The sequence below is a fragment of the Notolepis coatsorum genome (assembly GCF_963971535.1).
Source record: "Notolepis coatsorum genome assembly, chromosome: 20".
NCBI lineage: Eukaryota > Metazoa > Chordata > Actinopteri > Aulopiformes > Paralepididae > Notolepis > Notolepis coatsorum.
The window spans coordinates 10,683,297-10,708,467 of record NC_140184.1 but is presented as its reverse complement, the minus strand read 5'-3'; the positions used below and the strand labels follow the sequence as shown (position 1 = coordinate 10,708,467).

General features: G+C 47.1%; 1 protein-coding gene across 1 annotated transcript in view; it reads right to left on the bottom strand.

Moving 5' to 3' along the window:
- cdhr5a (cadherin-related family member 5a) overlaps positions 1-23,597 on the bottom strand; it is a gene marked incomplete at both ends in the record, with an annotated part of 57,138 nt that extends 33,541 nt beyond the window's left edge. Inside the window, 5 exons of the mRNA XM_084337653.1 lie at positions 588-674; positions 763-852; positions 1,860-1,922; positions 2,893-3,065; positions 22,448-23,597. Coding sequence (XP_084193779.1) covers positions 588-674; positions 763-852; positions 1,860-1,922; positions 2,893-3,065; positions 22,448-23,597 — 1,563 coding nt within the window. The remainder of the gene's footprint in view (positions 1-587; positions 675-762; positions 853-1,859; positions 1,923-2,892; positions 3,066-22,447) is intronic.
- Positions 23,598-25,171: the final 1,574 nt, after the last annotated feature.

Sequence of the window (25,171 nt, the reverse complement as noted above, 5' to 3'; positions counted from 1 at the left end):
TCCGCTGTCTGTGACACTATTTTGCAAGAGCACCGTCGCTGCGTCCTGGGCTTAGTCCCGCCCAGTATGATTGTGATTGGTTTAAAGAAATACAAACAAGCCAGACAAACCAGACCTCTCAGCGCTATAGTGTGGAGAGAGGTCTGGCTATGTGAGACTAATGGGATATAAACATTGCAAGAACAAAGCAAACAGCGAACATTTATTGTTTGTATGAGGTAGGAAATGTACTTGTTTGTATGAGGTAGGAAATGTAATATCTCAAACCTTCCCTTTTAGTTTTTGTAAGATTAATGGAAACTTAATTTCATAAAGGTAACTCTCACAATGTCAATACAGTCAATATATTTATTTTCATCATTTTATATTCATAATGAACACGCATTATTATATTTATATAGCAGCAACACATTTTTCACAAGTACTTGCGCATTACAAAAAAAAATCTTAATCTCATTATGCATGAATGCATTCTGTATTCATAGCCAACTACGTAAACGACTGTTTTTTCCAAAGAATACAAAACTATTAATAAATAAATATTGTTCCTGACATGGACGGTGTCAAGGCAGTGGATATAATCTTACCATGGTAGACTCCAAACGATAATACAGTAATTCTGAATCAACATCTGTAGCTTCTATGAGTCCAACACTGGAGTTGATTGGACTAAGCTATGGGAGACAAAAGCCAGTCAGTGTAATGTGTCAATCACAAGAGACTGAATGTTAGATATGGCTTGAGAAAAATAAAACCACTGACCTCATTCACCTCTACAACATAGTTGTTTTGAGAAAAGTTTGGAGGGTTATCGTTCACATTTTCAACAAAAACCTCCACAGATACATTCACCTTGAACAGAACAAAATACAGGACCTGAATCAGTCAATTTGCATTTAAAAGCAGGCCATTCTACTACAAAAAAATGTCCTATATGCTGACACAATTCTACACAATCTTTAGCTCTTTTGACCACAAAACTGTGGAGCATAAATTAGGAGAAATATGATTTAGACATTTGACAAATTACCTAAAAATAGATGGCCGCAGCTGCTTGGATTCCATTTGCTTAGTTATTTAGCATAATATTATCTTCCTGTTTCTTCATAATGAATGTTCACACAACTCGTCAGAATGCTTCCCTTTTCATTCATTCCATTTGAAAATGTGACATTTCCACTACAGTGGTCTTTCGCACGATTTCCCCTACTAACTTTGTCTAGTTATGATATCTTGAGAATGGACAATGGTTGTTTAGTTTATAGTTTATTTATAGCTTATCTAGTTTATAGATATAGTTTATATTTATAGTTATAGTTATAGTTTGTATAGATAGAATATACGTTGTATACTATGTTTACAAATCTACTACGGTTGAGGAGCCGGGAAAAACAAGCATCTCATTTTTTTTTAATGAACAGGGTAAATCTTCATTTAGCTATAATGGAAATGATCTAGCTCATGGAACGAACTCCAACAATCCTTAAAGCTTGAGATTCTCCCCTCTGTTGCAGAGTTTAAAACCTTGATCTCCAACCTTTGTCAATCAAAGTTGTACATGTTTTCATTGATTGTTATGATCTTATATACTTCTATATGCTGTTTTTTGCTTCACTCTGTATGTACACTTGACGTGACTGTAAATGAGGGAACCCTCAGTTGCCTTTCGAGTTTAAATACAGTTTTGAAATTAAATTAAATTAAATGTACATATAAAAAAGCTGTGACAATAAAATAATCTGAATCTGAAACTATTATCAAACGTAAATTTTTCAAACGGGATGAATGATAATGGGATAATTTCTCTTGTTTCTTTATGACGACTAATATTGTTTAAGCCCATGTCATGCTTTACTCACAGATATGGAGTCCACTCTGTTGCATTCCACCCAGGCCACTAGAGCATCCGTACTGGGCAACGCCTGAGGAGCACATGACAAACATCACCAGCAATACTATTAGAAATGCATGCAAATTACTTTTGTTTTCTTTTTGCATCCTGTCAAGGTGCCAATATTTCAATGGTGTTTACAAGATACATGGAGCACCGGTGATAATCAGTCTTCTCATAAACATACTTGACAGCAACTGCAATGAGAGATGTCACCTCTGACCTTCTATGAATGAAGAATGAATGACCTTTTACACATTGTCAGAGACAAGTGGGCGGAATTGCTGTTCACACCAAGGTTGACATTGTAAATAGATATGACGCTTGCTAGGGCTGAACGATTTGGGAAAAAATATCTAATTGTGATTATTTGGACTGATATTGTAATTGTGATTTGTGATATTAGAGAGAATTGTGGTTTTTGCTTCCTTATTCTCATTAGTTAAATGTTAAAAACGACCAAGGTAGTGATCTTTGCAGGGATCTATACCAGATATGTTTTCTTAAGTCTGTAGAATGTGATTTGTAGGACAGGTCATCTCTGTAACATCACAATACTTCATTTAGAATGTTATTTTGACACATATTTCACCTTTAACTAATAGTGTGCCTCCTGTTATGTCCTGCTATTGCACTACTAGGCCATATTGTGATTTAAATACAATTTAAATTAATTGTTCAGCCCTAATGCCACATCATAGAATATTTCATATTCTTGATGCATTGAAAATGGAGGACCCTTATGTAAACAAGACGATGGTCTTTTTCTGGTCTTCATCCTCTTAGCAGTCGTTGTATTGAGCTGTACTGTATTGTACCCATTCTGCAATAAAGTTTTCAATCAATCAATCAATCAATTGACAATTAAATAGAAATTGTTCTAATCTATCCAAATCCTTCACCACTGAGATAACGTCCTAAAACATTCCTTGTGTTGCATCAAACTGAATGTGACCCAAATCCCAAAAAAGGTCAAAAGGTCAAAAGGCCCTGGGCATTACCTCATAGTCCAATCCTTTCTTTATCATCAGTTCATTCCCCTTCAAGTAGAAAGCATCTTCAGGGTTGTCTACGATGGTCAGTATTACATCGCTGCTAGAGTTGATTTTGGCCACCAGGATGTCAACAGTGTTGTTTTCTGGTATCAACACTGGGTCAGGAGAGACTGTACAAACTAAGGATGAGAGTGATGGGGGACAGTTAATTATGTTGCACACTGCAACAATAACACGAAGCAAAGTCTCTGGGCCTGTGTGATGGTGTGCAGGCCTCACTGTGTCGAGCTGCCATCAAATGTGAGAATGTTTTTGTCAAACGGCTCCTACATTTCTATCCAACAAACATCAATAGAGGGACTTTTTTTTAAAACCCAGAACCGAGCAGCCAATTGCGTTAATCGGACATCTTAAAAGTTTGCGTAAATATTTTCGCAGACATAGAAGGGTATATAGGACATTGTCTTCAAATTGTAGCTTTTCAGTAAGTGTCACAGGTCTGTTCATCTGAATAAATAAAGAAATAAAGTAAACAACAGCCTTTAAAAAAAAAAGCATTGTGCGTACTATGGAGTCACGCTAAGCCTCAACAACACCCCCCCCCCGTCCACAAGCTATTGATGATGACGCCCTTCAAAGACAGCGGGAGTACGTGCACTCACGTTTTTCAGCCAAGCAAGTAGTACAGCAGGAGAGAAACAGGACACAGCCAAGGAGGAGGATATTCACAGGTTTGCTCTTATATTTCAGTTCCATGTCCCGATTTCAGGAGGCGACAACAAATGAAGTCCTGACCGAGGATGAGGAACCCGTGGTACCAGCTGGTACTTCTGCACATAAAGGCCCGTCTGTGCTGCAGGGCGAGTGGGAGTCGACTACAGTTGCAATGTTTGTGACTTCATCTTACAGGCATATTATTGCCTAAAGAGCTTTGCCAGCAGCACGACTTGCAACCTCCTACAAAAAATACTTGCATCTGCTTTAAGCTCGATGGCTCGTTCTGTGTGTCGGGTGCCCGGTGCTTGAGCCTGAGGCCCCGTGGAGGAATATGGAATGAAGATGGCAGCTAACTGAAATAAAAAAAAAATTAAACCATAAACTATGGAGATGTTTTATAGTTTTGAAGTACTGAAGCGGAGATTTTGTTTATTTATTTGTATATTGTCCAAGCAATGCACATTTGCCTGTAACAGACCTTAAAAAAAAAAAAGGCAAGTTTTTTTGTCAGCATCTCTCTGCTTCTCCATCCTGTGTGACGTCTCCTGCAACACAGCAACAATGATGACTTACACTGGTACATACTGGGACACATGAATAACTACATGTGGGCAGTGACATACTCTACACACACACACACACACACACACACACACACACACACACACACACACACACACACACACACACACACACACACACACACACACACACACACACACACACACACACACACACACACACACATACACACACACCCCTCTGTTATACTGCACCCCCCACCACCAGACACACACACACACACACACACACACACACACACACACACACACACACACACACACACACACACACACACACACACACACACACACACACACATTTACTATCAGTGCTGGCCTGCATACACACGCACACACATTTACTCTCAGTGCTGGCATGCACACACACACACACACACACACACACACATACAAACACACTCCGAGCCCGCCCCCCCTCCCCTCCACTCCTCTGTGGGAACAACAGAGACACAGTGTCATGGCGTCCTGTGAAGCAGAGTCTCACATTGTGCTATACGGTGCAGAGCCTCTCCTCAATGACATGCCACGCGCGGGCAGAGCATCCCTCCCTCCCTCCCTGGCAACACAGCGTTTTGGCCCCCAGGCGCTCGGGGTGGGCTTGGCTTCAGACAGAGCGTTGGGTTCCTTCCAGCCAGACCCCCGGTTGAAATAGTATTTGCAAATCATTGTTGAGTGTTTGTTTTAACTCGCTCTGACTTCCAGATGGGTGGGGTCGACGCAGCGATGCAAATTGAGGCGGCGGTGTCGAGACTTTCGGATAGTATAAAGTTTCTAGTAACCCTTTCACAACCACACTACAGAAGGTTAACCCTTTCACTACCACACGCGACAGACGGTTTGTGTGGTAGTGAAAGGGTTAACCTTCTGTAGTGTGGTTGTGAAAGGGTTAACCATTTGTCGTGTGGCAGGGAAAGGGTTAACCTTCTGCATTGTCGCAGTGAAAGGGTTAACCCTTTGGTAGTGTGGTAGTGAAAGGGTTAAATGGTAAATGGCGCATTTATAGAGCAGCTTTTATCCAAAGCGCTTTACAATATTTGTTCCTCACATCTTACCCATTCACTCACACATTTACACACAGACGGCGGAGGCGACCATGCAAGGTGCCAACCTGCTCATCAGGAGCCATTAGGGGTTAAGTAAGTGTCTTGCTCAAGGACACTTCGACACAAGCTGCCTGGGAGGAGTGGGAATCTAACCAGGAAGCCGCGAAACCCATCTCCAAGAAGGTTGTAAACAAATGCTAATACTTATTTTGCAAGTATTATTTCACGCAGGTCTTGTTTAGTGAAGTTGTTTTATCTTAATATGCAGTTGCAATGCATTAAGTCACTGTCACTTATCTCTTGGCAACAGTCTCAGGAAACAACTGCATTTATTATAATGGTTACAGTAATCGCAATAGGGATTTAAATAGTGTAATCCTCACATTTGATCCTATCATATGTTATGGAACATGGATGAATGCTTATGGTGTTTTATTTACAGGCAGTAATGGGTGGTGATATTATTTTTGGCACGTTAGTATTTCTTTGTCAAAATAAGTGTTATATAGTTCTACATTCCAACAGCCATCATTGATATAGTGTCTGGTCAGTAACATGGGTCTCCCAGTCCCTCCTGCTCTGCAGTAAACAGAACGTATATTCTGGTATCCCTTCCCACTTTATCCAATCAGGAGAGAGAGAACCCTAGATATTTGTACTTATTTCAAGAAATCTTCCCAAGCCAAATTTTCTTCCAGCACTGGTCGATTATTTTACTTGTTTCAAGAACACGTTTGCTTAAAACTATTTTTTGTTTTTATTTGTCAGACCATTTTTGCAGTGTGGAGTTCTCTCTCGTGATTGGATAAAGTGGGAAGGGATACCGGAAAATGTATTTTGTGTTTACTGCAGACCCATGTTACTGAGTAGGCCTACTGACCACACAGACCACACTAAGTGATGGCTCTCGGAGTATAGAGCTATTACTTTAACATCTGGACCTTATTTTAACTAATACAAAAAATACCATTTACAGCACATTTAACCCCTAACTGCTCTCGATGAACAGGTTGGCACCTTGCATGGTGTTGGTTACTACAGTACCTCCTCCGTCGGTGTGTGAGTGAATGGGTGAATAAGTTGTAAAGCCCTTTGGATAAAAGCACTATATAAATGCAGTCCAATTATGTTATTGATGTTACAGTTGTTACTGTACTTGTGCAAACCTTATTGCCAAGAACTGCGGCAGTGGTGTGGTATTGCTACAGTACACAGTACAACCAGCAGAGAGCACTAGAGAGGGATATAGGAGGACTGCACTGAATTGAACTAGATTCTTGATCAGGTAATTATAGAAGACATGCATAAGCAGCATATTATTGGACAGCTACTAAATCGAGATTGGATCCAAACAAGATCCAATGGCTTTCTGTTTCAAATTGAACAACAACATTTGGACAATTGTTCACACCTCTGATAGTTACTGCTTTCCCAGTTTCAGCCGCTAGACGATGGAATAGCCTCCCCTCTTCCATCAGACTCCCCCCATCTGTCGATTCTTTCATGTCTCGGCTTAAAACATCCTTCTATTCACTAGCGTTTGAATCTTCTTATTGGGTTTTGTGCTGCTTGTATATAGTGTATGTCTCTTCGATCTAGGCCTATACTGATCTTTGTATGCTTGCTTTACCGTATTTTAATGTGTTATTATTTATAAGGCCATGTACAACACGTTGGTCAACTCTGTTGTTTTTAAACATGCTTTATAAATAAAGTTGACTTGACTTGATTAATGGTGATCCTTCCCGTGGTTTAACTGATCAAGAGATCATTTGACTATTGTATTGCAATTCTATCCTTGAATTAGATTATAGCCATGTTTAATATTTAAAAAGGCGAAGCAGCGCCTCTACCACCTGAGACAGTTAAGGAAGTTCAGAGTATCTGGGAAGATACTCCAGTCCTTCTACTCCGGAGCTGTAGAGAGCATCTTGACTGGAAACATCACTGCCTGGTATGGAAACAGCACGGCACAGGACAAGAAGGCCCTACAGAGAGTGGTGCGCTCAGCCGAGCGTACCATGGGTATTGCACTACCACCCCTGCAGGTCCTATACAACAAGAGGTGCAAATCCAGAGCCTGCAGAATGATGAAAGAGTTCAAGTTCAAGTTCAAGTTCAAGTTCTTTAATAGTTGTCATACAGAAGTACAGAATACTTTCATACAAAATGCTTCTTACTGTTACGCTCCAGAGACTGTGCTAGACAAGATAGTATCAAATAACATAATAACATAATATAGCATGAATTTAGAAGAGAAAATGAGGTCACAGTGTTCGGTATAGACATATGTACAATGTTCTGAGTTACCATATAATATACAATACACAATACTATGCAGTGTACTAATGTACAGTACTATCTAGTGCAAAGCAGAAATGGGATGAGGTACAATTTTAGGTACAATTTACAGTAAGGTGTACGAGTTGTAGTGCAATCCTTCATCCATAAATATAAAGTGTGGGGAGTGGGTGCTACAGTGTGTTTGTTTAAGTGGGTGTGTGCTATAAAGTGTGTGGAGTGGGTGCTACAGTGTGTTTGTTTAAAGTGGGTGTGTGCGTGTGGATGTGTGTGCTATGTGCGTTTGGTGGTTGTTGTTGTGTAGTGTTCATTCATTGTTCGTTTAGCAGCCTGATGGCCTGGGGATAGAAGCTACTTCTGAGTCTTTCTGTGCTCGCCTTGAGACTCCTGTATCGCTTGCCTGACCGCAGCAGTTCGAAGAGGCAGTTGTTCGGGTGACTGGAGTCTTTAATGATTCTCTTAGCCTTGCCCTTGCAACGCTTGTAGTAAATGTTCTGGAGGGTGGGGAGCCCCCCTCCAATTGTGCGTTCGGCTGAACGTGTCACTCTTTGTAGTCTGCTTTGGTCTTTTGCAGTGCTATTCCCAAACCAGGAGGTGATGTTGCCGGTCAAGATGCTCTCTATTGTACATGAGTAGAAGTTCTTAAGGATCTTCTGGCTGACTTGGAACTTCCTTAGGCGCCTGAGGAAGTAGAGGCGTTGTCGTGCCTTCTTCACCACACTGTTAATGTGTGTGGTCCATGTCAAGTCCTCGGATATGTAGGCTCCGAGGTACTTGAAGCTGTTGACTCTCTCAACCGGTGCCCCGTCGATGCTGAGGGGGCTGTAGTCCTTGACCCCCGACCTCCTGAAGTCCACAATCATCTCCTTTGTTTTGCTGACGTTCAGGGAGAGGCTGTTTTCCTGGCACCATCCCGCCAGGACCTTGACCTCTTCCAGGTAGGCCCTCTCGTCGTTGGCAGAGATCAGGCCCACCACCACTGTGTCGTCAGCAAATTTGACGATTGTATTGCTACTCCGCTGAGCCACACAGTCGTGTGTGTACAGGGAGTAGAGGAGGGGACTCAGAACACAGCCCTGGGGGGCCCCTATGTTGAGGGTGATGGATGAGGAGGTGCAGTTGCCTGCTCTCACCACCTGGGGTCTGCCAGTCAGGAAGTCCAAGACCCACTGGCAGAGGTCATAGCCCAAGCCCAGGTCCCTGAGCTTGGCTATGAGTATGGAGGGGACTATGGTATTGAATGCCGAGCTGTAGTCGATGAATAGCATTCTCACATAGTTCCCCTGCCTCTTGTCCAGGTGTGATGCTGCTGTGTGCAGCACATGGGATATGGCGTCCTCCGTGGACCTGTTGGGGCGGTATGCAAATTGCAGGGGGTCCATGTTGATGGGGAGGGAGGAGCAGATGTAGCCCTTTACTAGCTTCTCAAAGCACTTCATGGCTATGGAGGTGAGAGCTACAGGGCGGTAGTCGTTGAGGCAAGCAGGCTTGGATTTTTTGGGTACAGGGATAATAGTGGACTTCTTCAGGCAGGTGGGGATGACAGCCTGTTCTAAGGACAGGTTAAATATGTCAGTGAATACTGGGGCCAGTTGGTCGGCACAGACTTTTAGGACGCGGCCGGGGATGCCGTCCGGACCTGCTGCCTTCCTAATATTCACTTTTTTAAAGGTCCGCCTCACCTCATGCTCTGTTACCCTGAACACTGCGCCTCCATCAGCAGCCGACCCCCCCCCCCCCCATTGCCGAGGCTTGTGAGCTGGTGTTGTTATTACCAGCATCAAACCTCGCATAGAAGGTATTGAGGTCGTTTGCTAAGGAGATGTCACTGTTCAGTTTGAGGGAGGCGCCTTTGTAGTCTGTCATCGTTTTGAGCCCCTGCCACATAGCTCTAGAGTCAGCTTGTTCAAACTGGAGTTCAATTTTATCCCTGTAGCGCCGTTTGGCCTCTGACACTGTCCTCCTTACGTTGTGTCGCGCCACCTTGTGGTCATTCATGTTGCCTGCCACTAGGCCGTCATTGTATGCTTTGGTGCGCTCTCTCAGAGCTTCACGGACGGATTTGTCTACCCAGGGTTTTTGATTTGGGTAAACTTTCATTTTGGTAGTGGGGATTGTTTCTTTCACCCTAGTACAGACATAGTCCAGCACTGTCTCCGTGTAGGCATTAATGTTATCTGTGTCGCGGAACACAATCCAGTCTGTGTGGTGAAACACTGACCGGATCGTCTCTTCTGACGTCAGATCCCATTTCTGCACCTCTCGCGAGACTACGGGAGTACTTTTAATTCTCTGTCTATACTTTGGTGAAAGGAAAATGGATGCGTGATCTGACCCTCACCACCCCAATAACAGCCTGTTCCAGCTGCTGAGGTCAGGCAGACGCCTGCGAACCCCAGCTACTAGGACAGAGAGGCTTCGGCTCAGCCTCTTCCCCCAGGCCATCAGAGCCTTGAACACTGAACACTGAGTGCCACAGAACACTGAACTCTCCACACACAAGCACACATGAGCACACACACAACACGCACGCTGTACACGCTCGCACACTAGCAGCCACTTTAACATGAGCAAGCACACACTCATGCTGCACACACCCACACTTATGGCCACAAATGAAAGGTCACTTTAAAAATAGTATAGCAACAGTAACAGTGTATTGCACTACCAAAGGACCTAGCATGTCCCCCATGCTCTGTAAATAACTTATGTACAAATACCGAGATGCCCCACTATGTTACCTGTTTATTGCACAATGTTGTTTTATTGGATTCTGTTGTGAAGGATCAGATTAAACCGAATATATATATTTATTTATGGATATATATTTAATAGTATTTGTATATCGTTTGATATCCCTTGTATATTCCTTGTCTACTAACAGCCCATAATAGTTTCATTCTCTCATTGGACAAGAACTTGGCACCAGCAGCCAAGCCCCTTGGTTCAAGTTCAATCGTGCCGACGAACATGTCGTTACTAGCCCCGGTTCCGCGTAGGAATACGCCTGCCGAAATACGAATGGTACTATTTGTTCACAGCGCATATATATATGGCGCAAGTAAAGTAGAACTTCCCTTAGCCCTTAGTTCTTTACCCTCCAACCTAGTGGCAAGACGTTAAGCCTCACCCACGATACACGTGTGGTGCAGTATGGTCAACTTGGCCTCAGAATGGCATTGAGACATCGTGTGGATTAATAGTTGAATTGTCATAGTTTGGCACTATACCGTCGAGTGGGACGTATTTCTATTAAGTTAATAATAGTCTATTATGTATGGTGCATCGTTCGGTTAGAGTTATACAGTGAGTAGTACCCCCCTCGTTTCCTCGCGTTATCTAGAGTCTTAACCAGGCTGGGCAGACCACGTGTGGTGCTTTCATCCGAGGAGTTCTGGGCTAGGACGAGTGGACCTGCACATTGGATTACCTTACCCGGACGACGGCGAGCCCTACACGGCTTGGATTATCTACTTGCTTTGGGTGCTTTGATTTATGCCATGGATAACAGCCAACACTGGTGAGTGTTGGAACTACCCCCCGAGAGGAGTCCAGGTGAGACGGCGCTCTACCCCGAGTGAGGTCGCCTCACGTCTCTTCGTTGTGGACCGGCAGCTACCGTCTACAAGAGGGCCCAACTGTATTCATCTGTGGACCAAGGTTCTGTGGGCACCGTGTTCAGCACTCTGAATTCTCCCAAGAAATCGTTGGCCAGATGGGATATCGCCAGCGGCTCTCCTAAACCCCCCCCCCCTACTGACTTACAACCAGCGGGACCCCCTTTAGTATATCCAGCTATAATCATTAAGTACCATCGCTATAGTTCCCTAAAGAACCAGGTTGTATACTTGCTTCCTGCGTAACCAGAGATTGGACATTCAATGTTGATTTGCCTACGAATACTCATTTGCCTTACAAGTGCATTCAAATCATAAATGTCATTACGTGAACGTTGTATATACCCTTTGCTATATATTAAAGATTCGACGGATACATTTGTGTGGACTTGGTTTCATCAGGTGGGAAAGTGTTCATCATATCTATATCATGTACTGTGTGGCCAGTAGTTAAAGTACATAAAGCGGTAGTGGTTTAATGATACCATACTTATCAATACAGTCAGGGAATTGTACCCCTCAGTTACAATTGGTCCTTCGAGCCGGAGGGTAACTAGTGTAATATTAATATAGTGTTATTAATATTGAAATGGCCTATGATGAACACTCCACGAAACGGTCCTCCTAACGTAGAACGCCTGCGGCGCAGACGACAGCCACCTCCGTACTTAGAGGATTACGCTGTCAGTCAACTACCTAGCCTTCTACAAACGGTAAACGCGGTAAAAGTAGAAAGTAAAATTATGTCTGACCTTAACGACCAGGTTACCCCGACCACAGAGGCCCTAGTGGGTTCTAATGTAACTGACCAAGCTCACGGTGGGGACCAGGAGGGAGCTGACATGCCTTTACCCCCCGCCAATACCGAAGAAGTAGTCCCCGACCAGCCCCGGGAGGAAGACAACCCTACAGAGAGAGAACTCTGCACGGAACAAGATGAGGAGAGCGCCGAGGAGATAGAGCTCCAGGACTCCCCAACGAGTACAGCCAGGAGCGGCTCACCTCTACAACCGTCTTCCCCCAGCGAAGCGGAGAGGATGCTATCACAGGCGTTCCTCGTCAGCCTGACAGCCTCTACCGAACGCGATCGACTCCAGGGTGAACGCGATCGACTTCAGGGTGAACGCGATCGACTCCAGACGCAGCAACGGAGCGAAGAAGAGCGCATACGCCTGGAGATGAGACGCCTTCAGACGGAAGAGAATATGGCAAGAGACCGAGCAGACACCCAGCGCGCCGCTGACGGTGCCCAAAGAGAGGCAGAGCGCGACCTCGCTCTCATCCAGCGCGAAACCGAGCGCGACAGACTACAGGGCGAGCGCGACAGACTACAAGCGCAGCTAATGGAGCAGCTGATCACCAAGGCAACACCCTCTCCCTCCGCCAGGGGTTCAAGGAACTCGTCGAGACAACAGTCAAGGGCAGCATCCCCTAACCGAGCAAGCGACCCTGAACTTGACCAACAGACCAAGCCTATACCCCCCGCAGACCCCCTTCCCCGACCGGTCCAAGCGAGACCCAGCTACAAGGAAGGAGCGGCATACACTGCGGAGAAGCTAAATAAACGACTACAGGATCTAGAGGACCTGATAGAAGAAGAAGAGGGAGATGAGGAGAACCAAGCCCGACGACAGCACAGTACTCCACCGGACCAGGAGGTCCAGTACAGCCCAGGCTATACCCCCGCGGCGCTGCGCTACAGACCCCCGACTCTATTCACGGGTGAGCATGACGCACGACCAGCCCCGAGGAATAGCACCTGGACCAGCGGGCCATGGTACCCTGCCGGTACCAGCCCACAGAGAGGCGCAAGAGGAGACTCGCCTAGGAGGCCTCTCCCCCAACGCTCGCCGATGTATCAGCCATCCACGGCGTCATACATTGGCACACCGACGTTTCCAGACTTCACCTATGAGAATCGAGCACAGTACACGGAGCTCCGGATGTGCTTAGAGACAATGATGGTGGATGTCGCTGATGAACGCCACAAGTATGCAATATTACTGAAGCACCTGAAAGTACCCCGAGCGCACAATATAGCGCTAGCCTATGCCACCTCTACGACCCCATACACCGCGGCTCTAGCAGCGCTGGACCAGAGATATGGACGTATATGGGATTACGTAATCCAAGAGATAAGGCATATTGACCGCCTACCCCCAGCAACAGACAATCGCTCATTAGACGACCTGTCTATAAAAGTGCAGTCCCTGGTAGGGATGCTGGGAGCGCAACGAGAAAAGGGTATGCACGAGCTATACGCCAACTCTAACGTCGAGAGGATTTTAGAGAAGCTGCCACCCGCCAGACAAGAGCGCTTTAGGCGGCAGAGAGACCACCGTGATCCTAACGGTCCCGAACCATCCCTCCTCGATCTAGCCGACTTCCTGGCGAGAGAAGTCAGCAGCTTACGACTGGATACGTTCGTGCGGAGCACACCAAGCTCCAGAGAGGGACCCAGGAGAATAAACGATGGAAGAAGATCGGTGACTGTCATGCACCAATCAGAATCAGTACCGAGCAGTAAGAACCACAGTACCCCCTCGAGAAAAGAGAAGTGGAAGATGGTGTGCCCGTACTGCGAGAAGGAACACTGGCTGTCACAATGTGACCTGTTCACAAAGATGAATGCAGAAGAAGTGAGTCAATGGATAAAGTCCAACAGGCGCTGTTACCGATGTGCGCGCAGTCACATGGCAGCCGAGTGCCGCCTAAAGAAGAGGTGCAGTCGGTGTGACGGAGCCCACCTAGATGTCCTACATGACAGTAACAGAAGAAAGCCTGCACCTGCACCATCGAGCAGCACCAAGGCAAGTGTCATGTACATTGACCCCGCCAGCAGCAGCGGCGCCCAAGTGCTCTTAAAGGTAGTCCGTGTAACATTGAGCTACCAAGATAAAGTCATGGACACTTACGCCGTCCTTGATGACGGGTCAGAGAAGACCCTTCTGCTCGCGTCCGCTGCGGCCCAGCTGGGACTGCGGGGGAGCGAGAACCAAATGACGATTCGGACAATAAGAAGAGATTTAAAGACGATAAAAGGCGAGAATGTCTCCTTCACTATCGCAGCAAGCGGGCAGCCAGAGCGACGGTATAGGATTACAAATGCTTTCACCAGCCAAGAAATAGGACTATCACAGTACACCTACCCCATCGCCAAGCTGATGGATAAATATGTGCACCTGCGCTCATAGACGGCGCCACCCCGACCCTGCTGATAGGCTCCGACCATGCAGACCTCATAGTCCCGATAGACCGGGTCCATACAGGACCCAGAGGCTGTCCTGCAGCAGTCGAGACCCGCCTAGGATGGACACTACAAGGCCCCCTCGCTAAATCTCTCAACCGAACAGCAGCCACTAGCTGCCTCCACTCCAGAGTGACAGAAGAAGACACCACTCTCCTGCAGCATGTCGAGAGGCTATGGACACTAGAGACAATGCCCTTTAAGAACGAAAAGAAAGACATTCGTTCTAAAGAAGACATTTACGCCATAAACCTCCTCGAGCAAGGGACAAAGAGAGTCACAGTCGGCGGAGTGATGAGATACGCAACTCCACTCCTGAGGCGAGAGGGAATGCCCACCTTTCACGCCACGAAAGAAACCACGGAGCAGGGAAGGTCGACGGCGATACCGACCACCAGACGGAGTGTGTACAGAACACTCGCCAGACAATATGACCCGTTGGGATGTATTCTACCTTACACCACCAGGGCAAAGATGATTGTACGAGCACTATGGGACAAGGACCAGGGCTGGGACGACCCAATACCCGCACCCCTTGCCTCCACATGGAGAGAGTGGGAGACGGAGCTCCGCTCACTCCCAGGCGTCAATATACGCCGCAGCTACTTCCCACCCACAGTGAGGCCAGAGACATGCAAGATGGATCTACACGTCTTCAGTGACGCCTCCGAAGTAGCCTATGGATCGGTGGCCTACTTGCGTGCCCAAGAGAAGGGAGGAGAGATACACACTGCTTTCATCCTGGCTCGCTCAAGAATAGCCCCACGAAAGCAACAATCTATCCCGCGTCTAGAGCTCTGCGCAGCCCTAGCAGGAGCGCATCTAGCCACGTTAATCCAACGTGAACTCACCATTCCGGTGCACAGAACAATCTTGTGGTCAGATTCCACGACAGTACTCACATGGATCAAGTCTGATTCATGCAGATACAAAGTCTTCGTGGGAGTCAGAGTCACCGAGATTCAAGAGTTAACAGAAGCAGCGAGCTGGCGGTATGTGGACACCAAACACAACCCAGCTGACGTCATCACCCGGGGAATGTCCCTAGATGACCTCACCCGTCACAACATCTACAGTGACGGACCAGAGTTCCTCAAGCTCCCGGAAGGAGAGTGGCCTACGCCCACCCCACGGGAGGCGAGTAAAGAGGAGGCTGAGAACAAGAAACCTATGTTCTGTGGACTGAGCACAGTCGCCTCCACAGACCCCAACATAGATGACTGCCTCACCCTACAGAGTGCGCAACTAAAGACATTCCTGTGGCACCACCCAGAGATTCAGCCCACTGCCGACATTTCAGCAGCTGACTACGAAGAAGCAGAACTTCTTCTACTACAACGAGCCCAGAGAGACTCGTTCCCCGACGAGCTAGACTGTCTACAGGGAGGAAAGCCCGTCCCATCAGACAGCAGACTGCTCCACCTGGCACCCGAGAGTGACGCCCATAATCTCATCAGAGTGGGTGGTCGTCTGCGGAGAGCCCCCGATCTACCGGATGACGTTAAGTACCCGATAGTCTTGAACAGCCGACACAAGGTCACAGAGCTGATCATAAAGAAATACGACGAGGATGTACACCACGCAGGAGCAGAGAGAGTCTTCGCGGAGATCAGACGTCGCTATTGGATACTTCAAGGAAGAGAAGCAGTGCGACGCTTCCAGCGAACCTGTCTAGACTGCCGAAAGTGGCGCGCGCAGCCCAGCATACCCCGGATGGCTGACCTACCTCCCTGTCGCCTCCGACTCGGCGACAAGCCATTCCACTCCACAGGCATGGACTGTTTTGGCCCGTTGTATATAAAGAAAGGAAGAGGAACCGAGAAGCGGTGGGGTATTGTATTCAAATGCATGACCACCAGAGCGATACATATCGAACTCCTTCCAACCATGAGCACAGACTCATTCCTTATGGCCTTCCGAAGATTCACATCACGGAAAGGAAAACCGTCTACATTGTTGTCTGATCACGGGACAAACTTCAAAGGCGGAGAAAGAGAGCTGAGAGAGAGCTTCCAAGCTATGGGCCCAGAACTTAAGACCCACCTCGCTCCATCCCAGATTGACTTCCAGTTTAATCCCCCGAACGCACCCCACTTCGGTGGAACCTGGGAACGAGAAGTACGTTCTATAAAGACAGCCCTGTACGCCGTGCTTGGGGCCCAGACTGTAGCGGAAGAAGTCCTAATGACAGTCCTCACGGAGATCGAGGGAGTATTGAACTCCAAGCCCCTCGGCTATGTCTCCAGTGATATAGCAGATGTCGACCCAGTCACCCCCAACACACTCTTGATGGGGCGGCTGGACCCCGCGCTACCCCAGACAATGTACAGGCCTGAAGAAGCGAACGGCCGAAGAATGTGGAGGTACAGTCAAGTACTAGCTGACAAGTTTTGGAACAGCTTTCTACTCCACTACCTACCGTCTCTACAGACCCGCCAGAAGTGGGTAAAAGAGAGACAATTTGACAGAAGGAACAGTCGTCATGATTATCGACCAGTCACTACCCAGAGCTATGTGGCCGGCTGGCCGCGTAAGCAAAGTGATCACCGGTGCCGATGGCAAGGTCCGAGCAGCTGAGGTGCTCGTCCAAGGGCGAACTTACACACGACCCGTGGCGAGGCTAATAGAACTGCCCAGACTCCCAGACACTATCGATGCCGACCATGACCCCATGACTTTGTGAGTTGACTGACCCTTACAGCGGACCTTGAGTGGTAGACAGTGCGGTTAATCTGTCTCTGCTTAGCTAATTAGGTGGGACTAATTAGGGGGCGGCTGTTGTGAAGGATCAGATTAAACCGAATATATATATTTATTTATGGATATATATTTAATAGTATTTGTATATCGTTTGATATCCCTTGTATATTCCTTGTACATATACACTGAATATCCCTTTGGTCTACTAACAGCCCATAATAGTTTCATTCTCTCATTGGACAAGAACTTGGTGCCAGCAGCCAAGCCCCTTGGTTCAAGTTCAATCGTGCCGACGAACATGTCGTTACTAGCCCCGGTTCCGCGTAGGAATACGCCTGCCGAAATACGAATGGTACTATTTGTTCACAGCGCATATATATATGGCGCAAGTAAAGTAGAACTTCCCTTAGCCCTTAGTTCTTTACCCTCCAACCTAGTGGCAAGACGTTAAGCCTCACCCACGATACACGTGTGGTGCAGTATGGTCAACTTGGCCTCAGAATGGCATTGAGACATCGTGTGGATTAATAGTTGAATTGTCATAGTTTGGCACTATACCGTCGAGTGGGACGTATTTCTATTAAGTTAATAATAGTCTATTATGTATGGTGCATCGTTCGGTTAGAGTTATACAGTGAGTAGTACCCCCCTCGTTTCCTCGCGTTATCTAGAGTCTTAACCAGGCTGGGCAGACCACGTGTGGTGCTTTCATCCGAGGAGTTCTGGGCTAGGACGAGTGGACCTGCACATTGGATTACCTTACCCGGACGACGGCGAGCCCTACACGGCTTGGATTATCTACTTGCTTTGGGTGCTTTGATTTATGCCATGGATAACAGCCAACACTGGTGAGTGTTGGAACTACCCCCCGAGAGGAGTCCAGGTGAGACGGTGCTCTACCCCGAGTGAGGTCGCCTCACGTCTCTTCGTTGTGGACCGGCAGCTACCGTCTACAAGAGGGCCCAACTGTATTCATCTGTGGACCAAGGTTCTGTGGGCACCGTGTTCAGCACTCTGAATTCTCCCAAGAAATCGTTGGCCAGATGGGATATCGCCAGCGGCTCTCCTAAACCCCCCCCCCCCCCCTACTGACTTACAACCAGCGGGACCCCCTTTAGTATATCCAGCTATAATCATTAAGTACCATCGCTATAGTTCCCTAAAGAACCAGGTTGTATACTTGCTTCCTGCGTAACCAGAGATTGGACATTCAATGTTGATTTGCCTACGAATACTCATTTGCCTTACAAGTGCATTCAAATCATAAATGTCATTACGTGAACGTTGTATATACCCTTTGCTATATATTAAAGATTCGACGGATACATTTGTGTGGACTTGGTTTCATCAGGTGGGAAAGTGTTCATCATTTCTATATCATGTACTGTGTGGCCAGTAGTTAAAGTACATAAAGCGGTAGTGGTTTAATGATACCATACTTATCAATACAGTCAGGGAATTGTACCCCTCAGTTACAGATTCTATTATATGTTGTACTACTGTATTGCACATAGTTGCGGGCAAGACCACCCGCATTTCATTGTATACTTGTATGCCGTGACAAATAAAACTCTTGACTTGACTTGACAAGTCGACTGATCCACACATTATGGAGCTAATGAAGCCAGTTCCAACAGAGCGATGTGATTGGCCGAGAAGCATTGTAAGAGTGTCTGTAAATGTATCTGCATGTGTCTGATCGCACTCCTACTAGCTGCTACCTTTACTAAATATTATTTTCCCTTAATATATTGAATAAATAATATTATATCATTGTTCCCCCCATATTTCCTAGTCTCTTTTATAGATAAAAACTGAAAATGAGTGGAAAAAAGTTAAAGGTACAATCTGTGACCTCTAGGCAAAAGAGCCGTACTGTGCTTTGTTGTTTTGTTTTGGTCTGTGGGTTAGAGTTTAGTAACTTATTATATTGTGAATTTCTCTCCAGACCTCTCTTGACCAGAGCCTGAGGTGTAGCCAGCAGTAGTCCCCCCCCCCCCCTCTCCTCCTCTATACCCACTGAAATCTAATCCACACATCAGACAAAAACAGAAAACTGTAAACAAAGTGCAGTACCACCACGTTGTAATTCTTCGCCTAGAGGTCGCTGTTTGATGACATTAGAGATTTTACCTTTAAGTAATTGAATTTCACAGCATCTGTGCAGCCTTGTTTATTGTTGTTTATTCACAGTGTCCATGGATGAAACGCAGCCATAAAGGCCAGAATATGGTATCATAAATTAGGCTCATAATATAGGCCAAAACTAGACCTACGTTTTAGTTTATTTTTACTTCTATACTGTAAGTTACTTAAAACGTCAGAATCTCACAGGCAGGTAGTCAACTCTGAGCAGTAGGCTAATAACATGCATCACACTTTGACGAAAAAAGCATCAGTCATGTCATCCCAATCAAAGCATCAGAACACCTCTCATCTAAATCAAGGGCTGTTTACCCTCCTTCCCTCTGGGAGGCTCAGCTTCTCCCCCTCAGCTGTCATCTCTCTGCACTCTGTACCACGGTGACACCCCCAACAAACTATGAACTCTGAAGTTGAACCCCATTGCTCTCTGTTACTAGGGATGCTGGATATTGGCTTTTTTACCGATACCGATATACCGCTATTGTCCAACTCTTAATTTCCGATACCGATATCAACCGATATCAACCGATACCGATATATGCAGGGTTTCCCCCCCCCCCCCAAAAAACTGAATAATTTCAGGTAATTAACATTACATATGTCTTGTTGTGGAATTAACATAACATTATGCATACTTTTGACAATAAATTAAATCTGAATTTGTTCTTACTTACTTGCCTGGGTAAATAAAAGTTATAGAAATGTAAAAAAAAAAAGAATAAAAAATATTTGAAAACCGATACAGATATTTTCCGATATCACATTTTAATGCCAATATCGGCCGATAATATCGGTAGGCCGATAATATCGGACATCCCCATACTGTACGAACTCTGAACTCTGTTCCCTATACTCACTTGCCTACTGCCTTCACTGTCTACACCTGCCTTACACTGTAATCATAATTACCTACCTCATATAGTACCCATAGTTATAGTTATACCCATATAACTGTATGATAGCGCATGTACACAAATGCTGTATATCCCATATATATATATTTCTATATACTGTATACATTTATCCACATCTGTCTGAATATACCTGCATATAATAATATTTACATACTATACTATAAGTATATCTATATGTAGCAGGGTGGATTATCCCTGCTTCGTGGGAACGGTTGCTGGCAGTCACAAGGTAGCTGGACACAGTAGAGCTCCGTCTGACTGCACCCTCGTCTTTGGGCCTGGAGCGTCAAACTGGGACCCGGTAGTGGGAGTGAATGGGGCCCGGGATTTACCAACCTGGTTTGGTACTCTGGTCCTCCTCGCCTCTCCGGGGCGGTCAGCAGTACTCCCCAACTCGCTCTCACTTCCCTGATTACCTCCGTGGGCCCTCCCACACCTAGTGACTGATATGCCTAAATAGATTCGTTCCTCCCGCAAGCAGTACCCTCCCTTGATGACCACTAGAAACCTTACAATGAAAAGGGGAGAGTTGGGTAGGAAGGGGTTAATCATATATACGTTACCCACACCAAAAGAGTTAATACTGGGCACAGGAATGGACACGCACACAGAATCCCATCTAATGTTTAATACTAGTTGTACTGTTCAGTTACAATGATTTAATAGGAGTGATCAAATTAACTGAAGTCACACTATAGCTCCGTTTGTAACTCAATACCTCATAGACACGTATATTATACACCCACCTCTGGGTTAGTATCAGGGATAATATACTTCAATGTGTTTGACTCATCACCCACGTCTGGGTTGGTACCATGTGTAATACCTCTATCAGGCTTTAATTATATGGCAAGAACAGTACCTCTCTAAGGCTTTACTTATGATGCATCAGGTCTATAACCTCCCCACAGGGAAAGGGTTAATTAGATGGGAAAATATTATTAAAGAACACACATTATCACACTCAAAGGAAACCAAAAATGTGGGCCCACAATACCAAACAAGAGTCCTATACTAATGCCGGCATATATTGTTGATGGGGTACCCCTATGAACTGTAGTTAGCAACGTTAACTTCGCCCGCAGGCCGCATCACACTGTGTACCGTGCAATAAGATCCTGGGCACCGAAGCCCTAATGTACTCAACCAAGATGGCAGCCTCGCCGCGCCACCACCGTCCGGATAGCAAGATGGCGTCGAACGCTCTCGTCGCGGGCGCTAGCAAGCGGGGCTGGAGCAGAGGGGCAGTAGTGAGCTGAGAGCGTGTGCTGGGTGTTGGCGACCTCTGCCGGTCGGGACGACCTCCCGTGTTTGACTGAAGACAGCCGGTGCAGACTGGTTGTAGACAGCCAGTGCAGAGTCGACGCGCATCCATACACTTGCCCTCACTCACACTGAAGCTACACTCTGGGTCCCAAACAGCCCACCTGCTACACGGTTATACTGTGGCGCAACGTGGTTGACTATACCACCGGTCTTCTTCAGCGCCTCGCGCTCGGGGTACCCTGGAGTCAATCTAGCCGTTAGCAGCATGCTACTTATACCGTCACGCTGCTACTATAACCCGCTACCTATGGACGTTAGCCTTTGGGTTCAGTTTCTCTTACCCACGCACTATCACGGATACTCCTAGGATAACCCGTCACTAGCAAGTATGTCTCGTAACCCGTCGCTCGCTCCGGCGGGGCTCTCTGGTGGTTCTTTAACGGGGCTATTCCAAAGCACCTCCCGTTGTAGCTGCGACCGTTCACGGCTACATCCCAAGCCGAAGAGAGCTTCCGGTTCTTCCAGGTGATTCCCTCTTCCTCGCTGCCTGCCTCTCTCCCGTACACTCTCTGCCTGCCACCGCCCCCTGCTGGTACCGCCAACTAGTCACACAGGGAAAAGGATGGGTGCATATGATCCAGAGATACTGTGTATAATCCATATTCCAGCCGATAGAAGAAGGAGGAGCCCGCGTCATTGTTCGTGAGAATATCAATGGAAACTAGTCACCATGTCTTTGTGCACAAAGGGGAGATAAAAGGCAAGTCAGCACCTCTGAATAATAGCCCTATTTTCAGGGTGCTACATTTCCCCCCACTTTGAACTTGCTAAGTCCTCTGCAAGTTAACTCAACGAAACACCAACCAACGCATGCATGAAAACGGTCCTGAGACCAACAGTACCACACATAGATCGACAATCACACATTATGCTAACAGTTTCACACACTCCTTCATGAATTGTAAACACTGTTCAACAAACACACTCTTCAGCTCGTAGTCCTGGCGATACCGAGCGGGTAGCCAACCTCTGGTGCTCCTCTGGGGTCGGGTTGGTTCGACTTCCCCCCCGTCAGATCCTTCAGTGCCTGTTAGCAGGTCATTGACTACGGCCTCTCCCTCTGGGGCCATCGGTTGGCCGCCAGCGGCCCCCTCTTCGCCCCTCGTCTTTGCCGTCCTCTTCCGAGGGGTCCGACTCCACCTCCCCTCCCTCGTCCGGCGCATCTTCAGCGACGACCCGAGGGGCCCGGGTGGGTTACACGCCCTGGGACCCTGTTCCCGAGGCCGATAGCCAGCGGGCTCCCCGTCTGTCCCAGACGAGCTCCACGAGCGCGTAGGAGCCCTCCGGCGGACCTGCGCACGCCCTCCCCGATCGGAAGTTGGGAAGGAACGGGGCTTGAGCTGGTCCCGATGTACAGTCCTCTCCGGGCCTCCTTCTTCGGGCCGGACAACGAACACCGGCGTCCCCTCGTGGCTCTGTGTAACCACCGGATAGGGCGTAGGTTCCCCCCTAGACTCTCGGTCGTGGATCCGCTTCGCTGTGGCTCCCGCGGCCTCCGCAGCAGCCTTCAGTCGCTCCTTCGCCAGGGCCTTCACTTGTGCTGTCAATTCCTCCATGGTTTCGGCCTCCTCTTTCTTTACCTCGGGGCCGGCGTCCTGGCCGTCTCGTTGCTCTTTTAGGACCGCCTGAGTGTAGCGCTTCTCTTGGAGTGCCTGTTCGGTCATCTCCTTCATCGCTTCGGCTTGCCGCGTCAGTAGTGCCGCCTGAGTCCGACACTCCTCCTGCAGCTCCTCCAACTTCGCCGCCCTCTCCTGCGCAGCGTGGGTCTCCTCTCGTTGCTCCTGTAGGGCCGTCTGAGCGTAGCGTTTCTCTTGGAGTGCCTGTTCGGTCGACTCCTTCATCGCTGCAGCTTGCTGCTTTAGTAGTGCCGCCTGAGTCTGACACTCCTCCTGCAGCTCCTCAAACTTCGCTGCCCTCTCCTGCGCGGCGTGGGTCTCCTCTCGTTGCTCCTGTAGGGCCGCCTGAGCGTAGCGTTTCTCTTGGAGTGCCTGGTCGGTCGCCTCCTTCATCGCTGCGACTTGCAGCTTTATTAGTGCCGCCCGAGTCTGACACTCCTCCTGTAGCTCCTCAAACTTCGCCGCCATCTCCTGCTCGGCGTGGGTCTCCTCCCCGGACATCGTGGGTCTCTCTACGGGTCTCGGTCAAGGGAGTAAGTTAGGATGTTGATCCTGTTCGTGACGCCAAATGTAGCAGGGTGGATTATCCCTGCTTCGTGGGAACGGTTGCTGGCAGTCACAAGGTAGCTGGACACAGTAGAGCTCCGTCTGACTGCACCCTCGTCTTTGGGCCTGGAGCGTCAAACTGGGACCCGGTAGTGGGAGTGAATGGGGCCCGGGATCATTGTCATTGTTCGTGAGAATATCAATGAAAACTAGTCACCATGTCTTTGTGCACAAAGGGGAGATAAAAGGCAAGTCAGCACCTCTGAATAATAGCCCTATTTTCAGGGTGCTACATATATCTGTATCCCTTACCAACTCTTGTTATACCACTGGCCAGTATGACTTACTACCAGTGTTTTTTGTCACTGTACATAATAATACAATAACACTGTACATATATCTGATTAGCATTATTACTGAGTCAGTAGTACTAATCCATATACTCCAGTTAAAAAAAATGCATTGCATATTGATATTGCACTATACACTGTTACTTACATTTGCACTCTGGTTAGATGTCAACTTATTTTCGTTGTACTGTACTTGTATGATAATACATTTGAATATAATCAAATCTAATTACTTCCCTCATGCCTGTTTATTGAAGCCATCATCCTGAGAATAACATTGGTCTGACATTGGTTTATTTATTTCCTGTTGTCCATCTGTTGATTAATTTGTTTTGTTCACACAGCCTGGCAGAATGAGACAAAACAACTGTGCACATTTTCACCTTTCATTTCTATATCCAGCAAGAAGGCCATCCATCCTTGATTGCAAGATCCTACAGAATGATAATGTGTGACTTTGATTCAACCTGTGTTTAATTCCAGTATGGGCCTTAGAAAGACATGTAAAAACAGGCGGCTGGGTGGCGCAGCGGACATTGCGCTCGTCACCAACGCAAGAAACACCGGTCTCGAATCCGGCTGTCAGCGTTGCCTCCGGCTTGGTCCGGCCGTCATACTGACTCAATTGGCAGAGTCAGCGGGAGGGGAGTCGATGGGTGGTAATCTGGTCGTTGTAAACAGCGACTCCTACAGGTCGGTCAGGGTGCTTGCACAGCAAAGACAGGAGATGGCGGGGGCAGTGTGAGCCTCCCACACGTTACACCTCGCCAATGAGAGTCCGCGCTGGCAGGTGAAAAGGAGTGACTGGCTGCCTCCACATGTATCGGAGGGGACATGTGATGGGCTTCTATCCTCCCTACGTCCGGCCAGTGGGGGACACATGCGAGCAACGATCAGGACAGGGGGATTGGGACGAGAGGAAATTGGGATGGGAGAAAAATCACAGAAAAAGGAGGAGAAAATGTAGGTAAAAAAAAAAAAAATGTAAAAACAATGGAAATATTGGTGTGTCTGGGTAGTGTAGAGGTAAAACCACGGAAACCGGTTTCAATACTTCAGGCTTGGACAGACATTCCTACAAACACAGTGTTTGCAGGTGGGAAGCCTGTGGGGCAGTGGAGGCTGCTGACCAAATTTTTAGGTGAAGCACAAATTATTATATTATATTATATTATATTA